The 13121-nt window shown below is 46.8% G+C and overlaps 4 protein-coding genes across 4 annotated transcripts; all 4 read right to left on the bottom strand.

Annotated features, from left to right (window-relative positions):
- Positions 1-57: 57 nt before the first annotated feature.
- On the bottom strand, positions 58-1441 carry E1B28_011107 (uncharacterized protein; the record flags this gene model as incomplete). Its single annotated transcript, XM_043156105.1, has 4 exons — positions 58-93; positions 143-373; positions 428-1328; positions 1383-1441. The coding sequence occupies 4 exons, from the start codon at positions 1439-1441 to the stop codon at positions 58-60; spliced, it is 1227 nt and encodes a 408-aa protein (XP_043005889.1).
- A 683-nt stretch (positions 1442-2124) lies between these two features.
- On the bottom strand, positions 2125-3278 carry E1B28_011106 (uncharacterized protein; the record flags this gene model as incomplete). The annotated part of the gene is made up of 3 exons (XM_043156104.1): positions 2125-2974; positions 3033-3181; positions 3237-3278. The coding sequence occupies 3 exons, from the start codon at positions 3276-3278 to the stop codon at positions 2125-2127; spliced, it is 1041 nt and encodes a 346-aa protein (XP_043005888.1).
- A 515-nt stretch (positions 3279-3793) lies between these two features.
- Positions 3794-4162, bottom strand: E1B28_011105 (uncharacterized protein; the record flags this gene model as incomplete). The annotated part of the gene is made up of 1 exon (XM_043156103.1): positions 3794-4162. One exon carries the CDS (start codon positions 4160-4162, stop codon positions 3794-3796), a length of 369 nt encoding a protein of 122 aa, XP_043005887.1.
- Positions 4094-6628, bottom strand: E1B28_011104 (uncharacterized protein). Its single transcript, XM_043156102.1, has 5 exons — positions 5767-6628; positions 5431-5703; positions 4954-5376; positions 4771-4896; positions 4094-4720 (listed from the first exon to the last, which is right to left on the bottom strand). Exons 1-5 carry the CDS (start codon positions 6509-6511, stop codon positions 4437-4439), a joined length of 1851 nt encoding a protein of 616 aa, XP_043005886.1. The 5' UTR covers positions 6512-6628; the 3' UTR covers positions 4094-4436.
- Between the last annotated feature and the right edge of the window lie 6493 nt (positions 6629-13121).

Here is a 13121-nt window from a genome sequence, read left to right as displayed (position 1 = left end):
TACATACTAACGTCCTCAGGCTTAGGATTTTACGAAGGGAAACATGGGTGACAGCCACTACTCCTCCTCATCGTCCTCAGCCTCCTCGAGCCACTATAAAAATCGTCAACGGTCGGTCCGCATATCATCCTGGATGACGTACCTTCAGAAATGGCTCACTGGCTTTTCTAACCCTCTTGCTCGTCTCTTTGTCAACGTATTTCTTACTAACGTGAGTTCCCCACTGAGTGACGACTTCTTCCTCAAGAACATCGCTCTGGTAGAAAGCCATGAGGATTTTGGGAATCGTGGAAATGAGGTCGGGATGGGCGATGCCAACAAGACGCTCAATTCCGCCAAGAAGAGATTTCTGGTGTTTCTCGGAAGTAACAATCTATGAAAAGGGACGACCATCAACATGATAATTTATGAGAACGGCTGGACATACCTTAACAAAAAGCGGGGTGTACTTTGGGATCTCTGCGACGACGTTCTCGGTGAAGAGCGCTTGAACCAAGACCAAGATAGTCTTGTGCTTCTTTTCAATGCCGAGTTCTTCAGCTTTCTTGTACACAGAGACAAGGAAAGCTTTGGTTTCCTCGCCTTCATCGCGTTTCTCTTGGACCCACTTGCCCAGTTGACCGTAAGGGCTATTGACATCATCGTCGCTGCCTTCGTCGTCGCCGTTGAGATTGACACCACTCATTCCTCCCTCTAGTGCCTTGATGCGCTGTTTGACCGCTTCAGGAGAAGTATCAGCAGACCAATCTTCTTTACCCAAGGCGGTCTCAGGACTAAGATCCTTTGCCTCAGCCTTGATCTTCCTGGTGAGCTCATCATCACTTGCTGCACCACCCTCTGCAGATTCATCCTCCTCTGGAGTACGATCACCACCACCAACGCCAGCGGAAGCATTTGCAACATCCTTCTTTCTACTACCCTTCTTCGCCTTCGCAGGTGGGTTTTTCAGAATGAAAGTAGTCAACTTGTGTCGCATGTCAATGTCAGTCCTTTCCCCGCAGGCTTTGCAGTCGCGAATGATCGTTTCATTGCGGCCCTGCTTCAGAATGACCAACTCCGTTTCTGGGTTTTTGCACGACCTGCAAAGGACGAATTTGTCGATGAAGCCGTCAAGTAGTTCGCGAAGACGATTTGCTTCGTGAGCACCATTGACGATGAAACGTTCATTCTTTTCGTCGAATGAGGTCTGCGCACCAAGCTCGCAGCCAAAAAACTTCGTAGGGTAAGTGGGAGGGCGACTCAAAGCCCTCGCCACATCAGCCATGTTCGGAATGACAGTCTTGATGCCGTTTCCTTTTCCTTCGATTTTGGTGAGGAGGAGTGGCATCCTTAACCGCGAGGTCAACACGTTTTTCCAAAGAGGCTTTGTGTTGTATACACACCTATAACGATAGAATTTATCATCGACATCGCGACGGATGTTAACTATTCCAGAGGCCATCTTGGATAGGTAGAAAATTCAACGCTATAAAGAATAAGAACATGTGAACATTGACACGTATGGAGCCTTTGTTGAGACTCACAAGGTTGGGAGATTTACACGAAAACGAACACTTATGTCTGGAAATACTTATTGGCGGCCTAAGCATGAATCCCCTGCCCGAACAGAAGATATGAGATGTTGGAAGGGAGTAGGAGGGCGAAATCGTGGAGAATGGCAGAGACTCAAGGTAGGAAGTTTTCGGATGATGGTGGTTGTGCTTCAAGAGCGTTGCGTCAGCCACGCGGCTTCAAAAAAAAAAAAGATCCGGCCTCGGCTTGCCGACTGCCGATCTCCGCTACAGAGACTGTAACCAACCTATGTAATGACGAATGTGTACTTACTTCGTCGCTCACAGATGGTACTTTTGGCGGCGAAGAGGATAAAGGTGTAAAAGGAATTGAAAAGGAACACGCAAGTACTCTATGTACGCCTTCGGGTGAGCTCGCTGTACACGTGGTTGCAATTCCGACAGTTTCCTTAAGACGTAACAACAGTCTGGTTCCTTGCTTATTGTACATTTATTCATCGACAACACAGCAGCAAAGGAAACTCGGAAGAACCTAGTTTTGATTTTCTGTGAGTTATATGTCAGCCTAGAATCAACCCGACTTTAAATAAAAGGATACCAGGTAAGTACCAAATCATTTGGGGATGACAATAGGTTCAGTTCTCAAGTACGCTTTGCCTTTCGCAAACTCGACCATGACCGCGTGATTCTTAGGAATAAGGTCCCATTGATCCTCCTGACAAGTGGTGGGTTCACTGGAAATTATGACATGTTCCCCATGTTCCTCAGCCGCAAGTGTATCTTTTCCACAAAAACCAAGTGCCTGGTCATCCGGAATGTCACAATCATTCCAGTAGTTCGGGTGGCCGGGGTATTTCCTATTGAGTGTCACTCCTGCTTTCGTGGAGATATATAGCGAAGGAGGTTGCTCTATGTCCGCATTCCTGTACCTGAACGCGAGGAGTTTAAACCCATCTGTGGTACAGAGATTCAAACTCGATGCATCGAGAGGGTTTGTCGCACCAGGAAGCTTGGATTGAAGATCCAACACATCCGCAATCGTCCGTTCCAAAGCGCGTTTCATCTCGTCCAAGCTATACACCTCATTCCAATCATCTCCGAGATGCGTCATGTACAAAGCAGCAAGGTGCTCGGAATCCGTACTGCCGTAAATATTTTCGAACGCCTTGTGACTCAGTTTCGTGCACACACCCCTCCGGATCTGGGAAAAGTTGGCGACACCTCCGTTGTGCATGAAGATGTGACGTCCAAACGCGAAGGGATGGTTGTTGAATTGATGCACTTCGGACGTCGCCATACGAACATGCGCGAACACAGTTTTCGAACATGTATTCTGGCAAAGAGACCTGAAGTTGATGTCGTTCGTAGGGGGCATGATAGTCTTGTAGATTTGCGGAAGAGGGTGTGGGGCCGTTCCATATTCTGAGGCTACAGTCGAATAAAACGCGACCCCAGTTCCGTCACTAAACACGACGAAGTTGGTCAGAAGTATGAAAGATGGATCCAGCAACGGAATCATACTCGTTAAAATGGAGGTTCCTTGCAGCGATATCGGCCCGTGTTGCTTTATCGGTATCTTTATCGACATGGTGGAACAGCTTAGGCAACCAATGTTGCTCTACTTGCTTCACGATAGAGTGTTGAGGTCGAATAAGGATATCTTCCAAGAGCTTCCGATAATAAGGACATCAGTAAGAGCGTACAACCCACAATTTTCCAACTCACGGCACTTTCACAGTCGCTGATGTAGGCAAACCAACGACACATTTTGTGAGATGTTGGGGGTACCCTCGAACATGCCTGCTAAGGCTATAAATACGAAGATGATGGGATTTGCCGATGCTGATTCAAGATACCACGCTCCATGTCTGATGGTGCGGCGAAATACAAGTTCAAAAATGGGTCTGTCAACAGGTCTATACTTACCGGTAGGACACAAGCGCCACGCCTTCCAATCCACCCAGCTGCTCGAACCTCTTGGGAACCGTTTTCTGGCTTCCCCTCGAAAAGGACATGTCGACCATCCTTAGCCCAAACGATCTGTACAGGACCAGGTAGTAGGATTTCCAAAGTCAATATCAATACCCGGTCCAGAAACAAAATCGGCACCTTTTCGCGTTTCGCTAGCTAATGTTGGATCTATGTTATCATCTCCCTTCCCATTCGGAACAAATACAGTAAATTCAACCCGTCATCCTTTTCGTTTACCCCGACGCCACACCTTCTTCGGCCACGGCTATGGTTTATTGTCGGAGCGAGAGGTCGAACCTCCGGTTGTTCCTCTATTCCGATAACATTCCTCCAGAGTCGACACTTATAACGAGGCCTTCTATCGACGAACGGGTGTTGATCTCCTCCAGCCAGTAGTAGGTATCCGATACCTGGACCATCCAACAGTGACCACAAGCTTTCAAGAGGCCCAGCATGAAATCGTCTGCAATCAATGCAACAACGGCGGAGCTCGTCCAACACGCGTCCAACACGTTCCCCAGATCGCTCCAACGATGGCTGAGACAGGTAAGTGAGCGTGGTAATCCGATAGCACCGCTGCGGCATAAACGGTGTTTCAACAAATTTTCATCCAGCAGTGAGCATAACTGGAAGACAATAAGCGGCTCAGAGCGAACGCAAGTGAGAATATGTGATGCCATATCTGCCAGGACCAAATGATTAGACTAGTGTTCTTTCTTTCTTTACTTCGGTAGATTATTTAGTGTGTACAAGCAATCTAGTGCTAAGAAACCGGGACACACACCAGCCTCCATATCCAAGGATTGGTCGGTTCATTTCTTATGCCGTGGTCCTCAATGACGAGTCACTATTTCCGTACGTAGCGTACGAATACATGACCGGCAGAACACAAGTATCCCGTGTTCCAATCCAAGATGTCGCCGCAGAAAAAGAGGAAGAAGGGATCGGATCATCTTAGCAGGCGATCCCAGCTGCTCTAACCTCTCTCAGTAGCCGTTCTCTGACTTCCCCTCCAGGAAGTAACCATTCTCGCAGGGCTGCTGATGACTCTTGGTTGGCTGGACCATAATTTGCCGTGTCTTCCGGAAGGACAGGTAACTCCATGACAGTGTCCACCCATGCAATACCCCACCCTTGGCTTCCTGCTTTTTTGCCTCCCAAAACGTGGCGCGGCCCAGGCGGTGCCGAGTCTGGTAATAGTTCCATTCGCGAACGTGTAGGTTGTGTGGATGAACGATCTGTGTACCGTTAGTGGATTTCGAATAGGAACCCAAAATCAGATACCTACAGAAGTTCATCCCAGTATGGGGGTCATAAGTACCCAACGCCGGTCCAGGATCAAAATCGACACCTGAAGGCAGTTTTGGCTTCTTGCCAGCTTTGGTAGGGCCCCCATCGATGTCGATGTTAACATCTTTTTGTTTTCCCTTCCCATTCAGAACAGAGATATTCCCGTTACCCTCGGTCTCACCTGGAGGACCATCACTCTCTCGAACCCTACCAATAGCCTTCTCCCTCCATCGACGCCACTCCTCAGTTGCTTCGCCAACTTTCGATGCCATTCGAAACATCCAGTTCTCTTCATTGACGCCGTCACGCGTCAAGACGCTCTTTCTCACCGCGTTCAAGGGTCCGTCACTATACGGACCCCATCCACTACCACCAAAGATTGTCGTAGGTCCACCAGCACGGTATATACTCCCACCGCCACCACGATCAGAATCGAGGTTGGCAAGAGCGTTACGAGCATCCATCGCAGCCGCAGCGTTGTCTTTTGCAGATGAAGCATTGGGATCAGGTAGTTCACCCACAAGGTCTCCTGCTTTTAGTCCGCGTTCTGTAATCTCCGCGAGGACCTTGTCCTCATAGTAGTCATCAACTACCCATCTACCGTCTAACGTTCGAGATCAGAACCAATAAAAATTCCGTGAAGCACAGGAACACATACCGATTAGCATTTTACTTCCATGCAGTTTGAACGCGCTTCTGGCCGTAACAAGGGTAACACTCCGCGTGCGTAGGTGCGATCCCAACTTCCCCTCGCTTATGAGGTAGTCTTTTTCAGGTTGAGTTGCATTGAGCTTGAAAGCGAGCAAATTACGACGAAAGTAGTACAACGAGTCACGGAAGCCACTGGTACGAGCAGCGTCGATGGCGAGCATGTATTGTCGTTGTGGATGTCGATTAGGAAGAATAAATGTGTTTGATTTAAAGCGTCGTCCTGAATAGAAAGAGTAAACGAAGATGGAAAAGATGAAGCAATAATAAAGTTATCCACTCTCACCACCGAGTAGATTCCCCCACTTGTCTATCTTCTCGTCTCCCTTTGGGTCATCTGGCGTAACGAATTCGTCCCCTTCAATGATGTATATCTCTCCCTGTATTCGCTGGAAGGGCTTTCCTCCTGCTATAGGCGGTTTCTTTTCCATTTCTCCCTCAGCTTCATCTACATCCATAGCATCTTCACCACCAGCTTCACTGCTCTCAGCCCCAGTTCCATCATCATCGCGTTTAGGTAAACGAATCCTCAAAGAAGATACACCTCTCCCCCGTCCTCTTCCTCTCCCCCTGCCTCTCCCTCTCCCTCGTCCAGTAGGTGTAATCGTCCCAGGACCGGGACTACCGCCGTCGAGAAGGGGACTTCCTGGAATGTCAGCGGCACTGCTAGCACGCGCTATCGTCGAGCCGCGACCGCTACCCTTGGGACGACCACGGCCCCGTTTTACAGGTGGCTGCATTGGTTGGGGTTGGACTTGAGGTTCGAAAGGAGTACTATCAGGCATTGAAGTATTCATATCGACGTCTACCACTGTTTCTTGGTCTGACACCTCTCGTGAGACTGTATTGTCAGCAGGAAAAGGCGGAGATGTCTGAGCATTGCTGGAGGGTGGAATTATAACTCTTGGCGAGGATTGACTAGGAGGTGAAATGTGAATTCTTCTAGGGCCAGATGATGATGGCTGTGGATGTGGTGGTTGGGTCGAAGAGCCTGATGAACCGGGTACCCTGAGAACGATTTTGGGTGCCATGAATAAGTGAGCGACGCGACTTCGCGTTGAAGCAAGCTTGAAAGAGAGTCAAGAAGTGAAAGGGTTTTCTCACGGGTTGGTTTACACCCTTGTCCATGCGGACCTATGTACACGAAGGGGTAAAGTAATCTTTCCATTACTACAGTTAATTAACTACTGCGTCAAGTGAAATGTGGCGTCCGCTAGCCCCAAATTCAATCGAGAGTTGCGGTTCTTGTCATTTCATGATCCAACCATACGCGCGAGCGTACCACGTATTTGTAGCGTGCGCGCCCACTCATGCCGCAGTATGTACTTGTTTACTCCGAGATGTCGGATCACTCGGGTTAGCTAGAACCGTATATATAGCGAGTAGCTTGTTTTAGTTAGTTTTTTAGTTCTTTTGGAATCGCAGTCCTTATACCTGTTATTCTGAAGGTCTCTCGTGAATTCGTCACATATTTTTAACAGTCCAAGGCTGTTAGCTCTCTCTACTCGCTTCTAAATTCTCTCTCTCTGCTCTCGTCCTTCTCGACGCCCGGATCCCCTTTGGTTGGCCACCAGAGTCTTCCGACACGATTAGGACTCTCTCGAAAATTCAACAACAACAACAAAATTTATTCTCTGGTTTTCTCTCTACTACGTCTACTATGGTTACTACTCGTTCTACCAAAAAGAAGCAAGCGGATGTCGTTCCCGCTCCCCTACCTTCAGGTGAGTCCCCGCTTCCTTCTCCTGTCATCCTCAACGACGACCCCAGTCCCAGGGGTGCGCAGGCGTCAGCCGTAAGTCGTTCGCAGTTGGCAGGGAGGCTGTCCTACAGTGATGTAGCAGCTACCAACCGTGATTCCGGTTCTAACCAAACCGGGTCCACCACTCTTGTTAGTGGGGACAAACCTGTAGACCGAGGTATTAGTTCTGATAGTAATGATAACGTCATTAGTAACGTACCCGAGAATTCGGTTCCTGCCCAGTCGGGGAACCATAAGAAAATTATCCCGGTCCCCGAGGATTGGGTAACTGTGCCAAGGAAAACTCGCAGTCTTGAAGATTTGCGCCGTAAGCACTCTACCCGGGGACTGAGATTTGAAGTCCCCAAAGATTACCTCTCCATTGAACAAACTAATGCTGTTCAGTTGGCAGAAGCTAAACTTACTCCAGCTCAGAGGAATGCCATTAAGCTACGGAATGAAATGGCTGTCAATAATGATGATGACAGTTCATCATCTGAGCCCGAGTCAGACAGCAACGTGCAAAGAATACCTTCTGAACTCAAGCGGAAGGGTAAAATTGCTGTAGGGGAAGAGTCCGACAAGCTGTCGGACTTGGAGATAGACATGGCAGCCCAAAAAGCCGCCTACGAAAAATTCTCCAATAGGAAACAAGATGTAGGACCTTCCCGAAAAGTCCGAAATCGTGCCAGGGTTATCGGAAAACCCAAGGCAACAGTCCCCGATGAGTCCGAGAATGACAGCTCGGACTCGGAGGTCTTACCCGTACCTGTCAAGGGTAAGAGGTCCAAGGTCTCGGCGCGAGACTCGGACCTAGATTCGTCGAGCGAAGAGGCTGACGACGAATCTGATGAAGTCCCTGCTAAGAAAAGTAGGAAATCTTCGGTCAGTAAGAAGTCAGAAGGGAAGAAACCCACTTACCCTAAGGCACTGACCCCTCTTCTTGACAAGAAGATGAGGGACACTTTGAAGGGAAGTACCCCTTCTTCTACTAGGCACGGTTCATACATTGCTATTGATCCTGCTAGTCAGTTACCTAGTACCAATACTGTAGCTAGTGTTGTGCGGGCTCGGGCTCAGGCCCTAGGCCGGCCCGAGCCGAGCCCTGGGCTTTGCAAGCCGAGCCGAGCCCGGGATAAGGCTTTGAAGGGCTCAAGGCTCGGGCTTGCAGTTTGGAAAGCCCAAGCCTTGGGCCTGAGCCCGGGCTTTTAATATGTAATCAATGTACATCTTTTTCGGGACTGGCAGGTTACCAAAATGGTCCATTACACCAAAGTATTAATGGCCGGCTCTGAATTTAATATAAATAATTCACATGACCGTAAATTTGCCGTAAATTTGCCGTAAATATATGCCGGCTGCTGGCCCCCACTGTTGCCGATTACTTCCAAACGGCTTTCTTTGCCAAATTCTGGCACTAAGTTCAACAGACACAAAGGAAGGTGGCTCTGGGTTCATAGAATGTACTAAAAATTTGATATTTTTACAGCCATACTTCTTTTAAAATTTTGTACAGTAAGCCTGGGCCCAGGCCCAAGCCGTGGGCTTAGTGCCCGGAGCTTGGGCTCAGGGCTCGGGCTTGAGAATTTACAGGCCCAAGCCCGGGCTTCAGGCCAAGCCCGAGCCCGCACATCACTAACTGTAGCTAAGGTGTTGAATAAAAATACTCACCATAAGAAACATGGGAAAAGTAAATCAAAGGAATCAAAGAGGCGGAGGGACCGTTGGAAACGACGAGAACCCTCTCACTCATCATCTGAAAGGAATGACGGATCAAAAAATTCGTCGGACCCTTCAAATGGTGACAGTTTGTCGTCAACCTCTTCAGATTCCGATTTGGATCCAAGTTCGAGCCCATCAGATTCGTCTCCAGAGTCCTCTGTTGCCTCCAGCTCTTCGTCTAGTTCCGGATCGTCCGCATCTTCGAGTTCTTCGAGTGGGCGGTCCCGGCGTAATCGCAAGAAGCGTTCGGATTGGAAAAACAAGAGGTCATCCAAGAAGAAAAAGAGTGAACGAAAAAAGCGCTCTCGGAGATTGATTAAACCCATATCTCCGGATCCGTATGATGGTTCGGCAAATCTAGAAATATTTCAGACTTTCATGATGGATAGTGAACAATTTGTCAAAGCCGGAAACGTACCGAAGAGTGAACAAGTCTATACGGTTGCACGCCACACTACCTCTGTTGCACGGGAATTCTTCTTGCATAAGGTAGCTCGGCACCATGATAGATGGTCACTGAATAAGTACTTCCGGGGCTTGTTTAATTATTGTTTTCCACTGGACTTCCGTAGCCAGCAGCGTGATAAAATTAAACGGTGTTTCCAAAATGACCGTAGAGTGTCCAAGTACGTCAATGAGTTGAATAATTTGTTCAAGCTTGTTGGGACCTATAGTAAACGCGAAAAGGTTATTAAATTGTGGGATGGGTTCAACTCACAAATTCGTTGGGAACTCAATCGTGACAAATTAAACAAGGAAGTCAGTAAATGGAAGGAAATTGTTCGGGCCGCTGAAGCCATTGAGTTGGCCCAGCTTGACTCTGCTCCACGAGGAAGTGAACGAAAGAAAAATGATCCATCTGGGAAAAATAAGCCTACCGGATCTAACAGTAATAATGGAAATGGTAATAAACCAAGTGGAAGTCAACCTCCGAAGAAACCGTTCAACCAATCTAAGGGTAAGAACTGGTCAGATAACCGTTCCGGTTCAACCTTTAAGAAAGGCAATAACAAACCATTTAATGGTAATGGTAATCGTGGAAATCAGAACAAGTCTGGAAATGGAGGGCGGGATAAACTGTCCAAGTCCTCCAATGGTAAACGTCAACTTACTGAAACTGAAAAGGCTGAATATGTCGAACATGAAAAATGTTTCAACTGTGGAAAGACTGGTCACTTTGCTCGCAACTGTCCTGATAATAATACGGTGAAGTCTTCTGGAAAGAAAGGACCACCTGGTGTTCAGATGAATAGTTTGCGGTTCGGAACTGTTGATCACTCACTCAAAGAGACTACCCAGATGTCAGTTAATTCAATGATGTTCTTAGAACCTAGTGATGGAGAATCTGATTCCGATAATTCATTACCGCCTTTGCAGGATGTGTCAGAATTGGATTCGGAAACTTCGGAAATGTCAGATTCTGATAGTGACTCCATGCCTCCACTACTGGACATCTCGGAATCCGAGTCTGAAGAGTCCTCCATCTCTGATACTAGTTCGGAAATATCAATTGGTGATTATCTGGCTTATAATTCAGATTCGGAAGACACTGTTTGGTATGATGCCCAGTCAAGTGTTGATCCAGACTCAGATTATGATGATGATGATGCTATTTTGAATTATGAATCAGATTCGGAAAGTGTTGTGTCCTACACTGAATATATTGAAGAATACATTGAGTCTCGGAGACCAAAGAAGAAACCGGCAGTGGAAAACTTCCGTTCGGAACCAACAGATGAGGAAATACTTGTCCATGGTTTGAGTGAAAAGGTTACGGTTTGCTTTGCTAATGAAGCTAAGCAGCACTTCGGATATCCAGAATGTCCCTGGTGGAATTACTATTGTAAAAAAGAGGTTGATCCTACTTACTGTCCATGGATGATTGGAAATATGTATACTGATGCTGCCGAATTTATCTTGGAACACTTTGCTCCATATCCCGGCGATGAACTTCGTTGGGGAAGTACTGAATCTTATCGGATAAATGTATTCCAACTTGATGATGATACATTTGAGATCTGTGACTTTGAATCGGAACAAGGACCAATCAAAGTACCAGCAAAGTTGCTCTATAATCCCAACTTTGAGTTGGCAAAGTGGTATGCAAAACGCCGTGCTGAGGAACAGGGTCTGTTCTTCAAGGACTATTCTAAGTTCCAAGACGTAATGCGGTTTTATACAGTATCAGAAGCCCAGCTCTTGGGTATAGAGTTGATCTTGGCTCATGGGCATAAGGCTTATCCATTTTCGGATGACCAAGATGCAATCCCAATTAGAGAACGGTTTGAAGTTACCTCTCTTGTCAATAAGGATGATGATAAACAGGAATTCCAGATCTTTGATAAAGTTGAAAAATTCTCAAAGGTACTTGATGCTGAATTATTGAAGGATATTCACTTTGATCTCATTGGATGGTGGTGTAAAGCGATCCAAGAAGCTCCTGCTATTAGGGAGGACACACTTAGTGGAAGGATCAGAAACTCTGTCCGAATGCAAAAAAACCTCGCCAAGTTCCGTAAATATCAGAGATGGAACAACCGTAAAATGGGTGATAGTTATGCCCGCGCAGTTGAAAAGCTGCTAAGGGACAGTAGACCACTTCCTGGTGAGAATGATGATTGGATCAACAATGATCGATTTACAGCTTGGTCAGAGTTTGACTCAAATAATGAGTGGAATGGTGTCAAAGTTTGGGACCACTGTGTAGACCTGGAGTGGAAGTTCAGTCACCATGATCTTCTTGACCGAAAATTCTCTCCTGGAAAATTCTGGTCTGTGCTTTGTTCAGCAGTAACCAGAATTCCGGAATTTGAGGACATGGATTATCCACGGATGGGTGATGTACTGGCAAGGGCTGCCAAGGAGAAACTTATCAAGTGGGTCCCCAATGATTCTACGGTCAATGTCCCTCGGGACCAATGGTATAATGTGTACCAACATGCAAAGGACCCTAATAAGTATGTCATCCAAGACGGTTATAGGGAATTTAAAGTATGCATACCCCGTAAACTGTTGACAAATGGTGATTTCAACCTCCCGGATTGGTACCGGAAACGCCTTGAGCAAGCAGAGGATGAATTATGAAACTGGCTTGGTGGACCAGTTGAATATGAATTTCTTCCAAGGTTTTTCGGAGAACCCATGGATGAATTTAATCGCAAACTTGACCGTCATGTTGAATATCATGACAACCATATGCACTTACTATGTGGTAACCTCGAATGGGAAGTTGAAGGCAACAAAGTACGGTTTCTAAGTATTGCTGGAGTTCACATTGAACCAAAAACGTTTCCAGCCATGCGCCGGACAGCTTCTCTGGTAAAGGACATTGGTCGTGTAGTGCCACAACCAATTGTTATTGTGGTACAAATAAATGGTAAACCTGCTCGGGCATTAGTTGATTCTGGCTCTCTTGGAGATTTCATGTCAACTCAGCTTGCGGATCAATTAAAGGTCCCAAAAGTCTACCTTGAAAAACCTTTACCATTGCATATGGCAGTACAAAGTTCTAGATCGAAGGTACTTTGTGGTACCACTGTTGATTTAAGGTATCAACGGATTGACAGTCCACATTATTTCGACATTGCGAATATTGCTGGGTATGATATTATTCTTGGAACACCTTGGTTGTTTCAACACAAGGTCCGGATAGGCCTAAACCCTTCAACAATTGAAGTTGGGAGTGATAAAGCACAACCTATTGAAGGGGACAATGTTAGTGAAATCCGGGCACATGCAGTTCAGATGGAAGAACATACGTTGGAATCAGTTCGAGAAGAACTGAAGGAATATGCAAAACCTATATGTAAAAATGCTGCGGAAACACCTTTCCCACCTTTACGGGCAATCAACCATACTATACCGTTGATTGATGAGAATAAAATATATTCCTGGCGTCCATCAAGGTGTCCTGCCGCATTTCGCTCACAGTGGGATCAAAAGCGTAAGGATTACATTGCTTCTGGAAGATGGCAAGTGACTACAGCTCGGAACACCATGCCCATGATGTTGATTCCGAAATCCGCTAAGCAAAAGGATTTGTTACGGATAGTAGTAGACTTATGAGAACGTAATGCGAACACCAGAAAAGTTGCATCTCCGCTACCGAACATTGAGGAAATAACCCGCCGGGTAGCAAGTTTCAAGTATCGGAGCATCATTGATGGCAAGGATGCATA

Source organism: Marasmius oreades, chromosome 7 (genome assembly GCF_018924745.1).
Source record: "Marasmius oreades isolate 03SP1 chromosome 7, whole genome shotgun sequence".
Classification (NCBI taxonomy): Eukaryota; Fungi; Basidiomycota; class Agaricomycetes; order Agaricales; family Marasmiaceae; genus Marasmius; species Marasmius oreades.
The sequence above is the reverse complement of the archived record's forward strand: the minus strand, read 5'-3'. Positions and strand labels throughout refer to the sequence as shown.

Bases quoted from the DNA above. Each gene is read 5' to 3' on its own strand.
- E1B28_011104 (XM_043156102.1), bottom strand. From the start codon at position 6,511: ATGGCACCCAAAATCGTTCTCAGGGTACCCGGTTCATCAGGCTCTTCG. The intron at 5,704-5,766 runs GTGAGAGTGGAT...CTTTCTATTCAG, and splicing joins GTGGGGGAATCTACTCGGTG to GACGACGCTTTAAATCAAAC. The intron at 4,897-4,953 runs GTGAGACCGAGG...GAAAACAAAAAG, and splicing joins AGAGAGTGATGGTCCTCCAG to ATGTTAACATCGACATCGAT.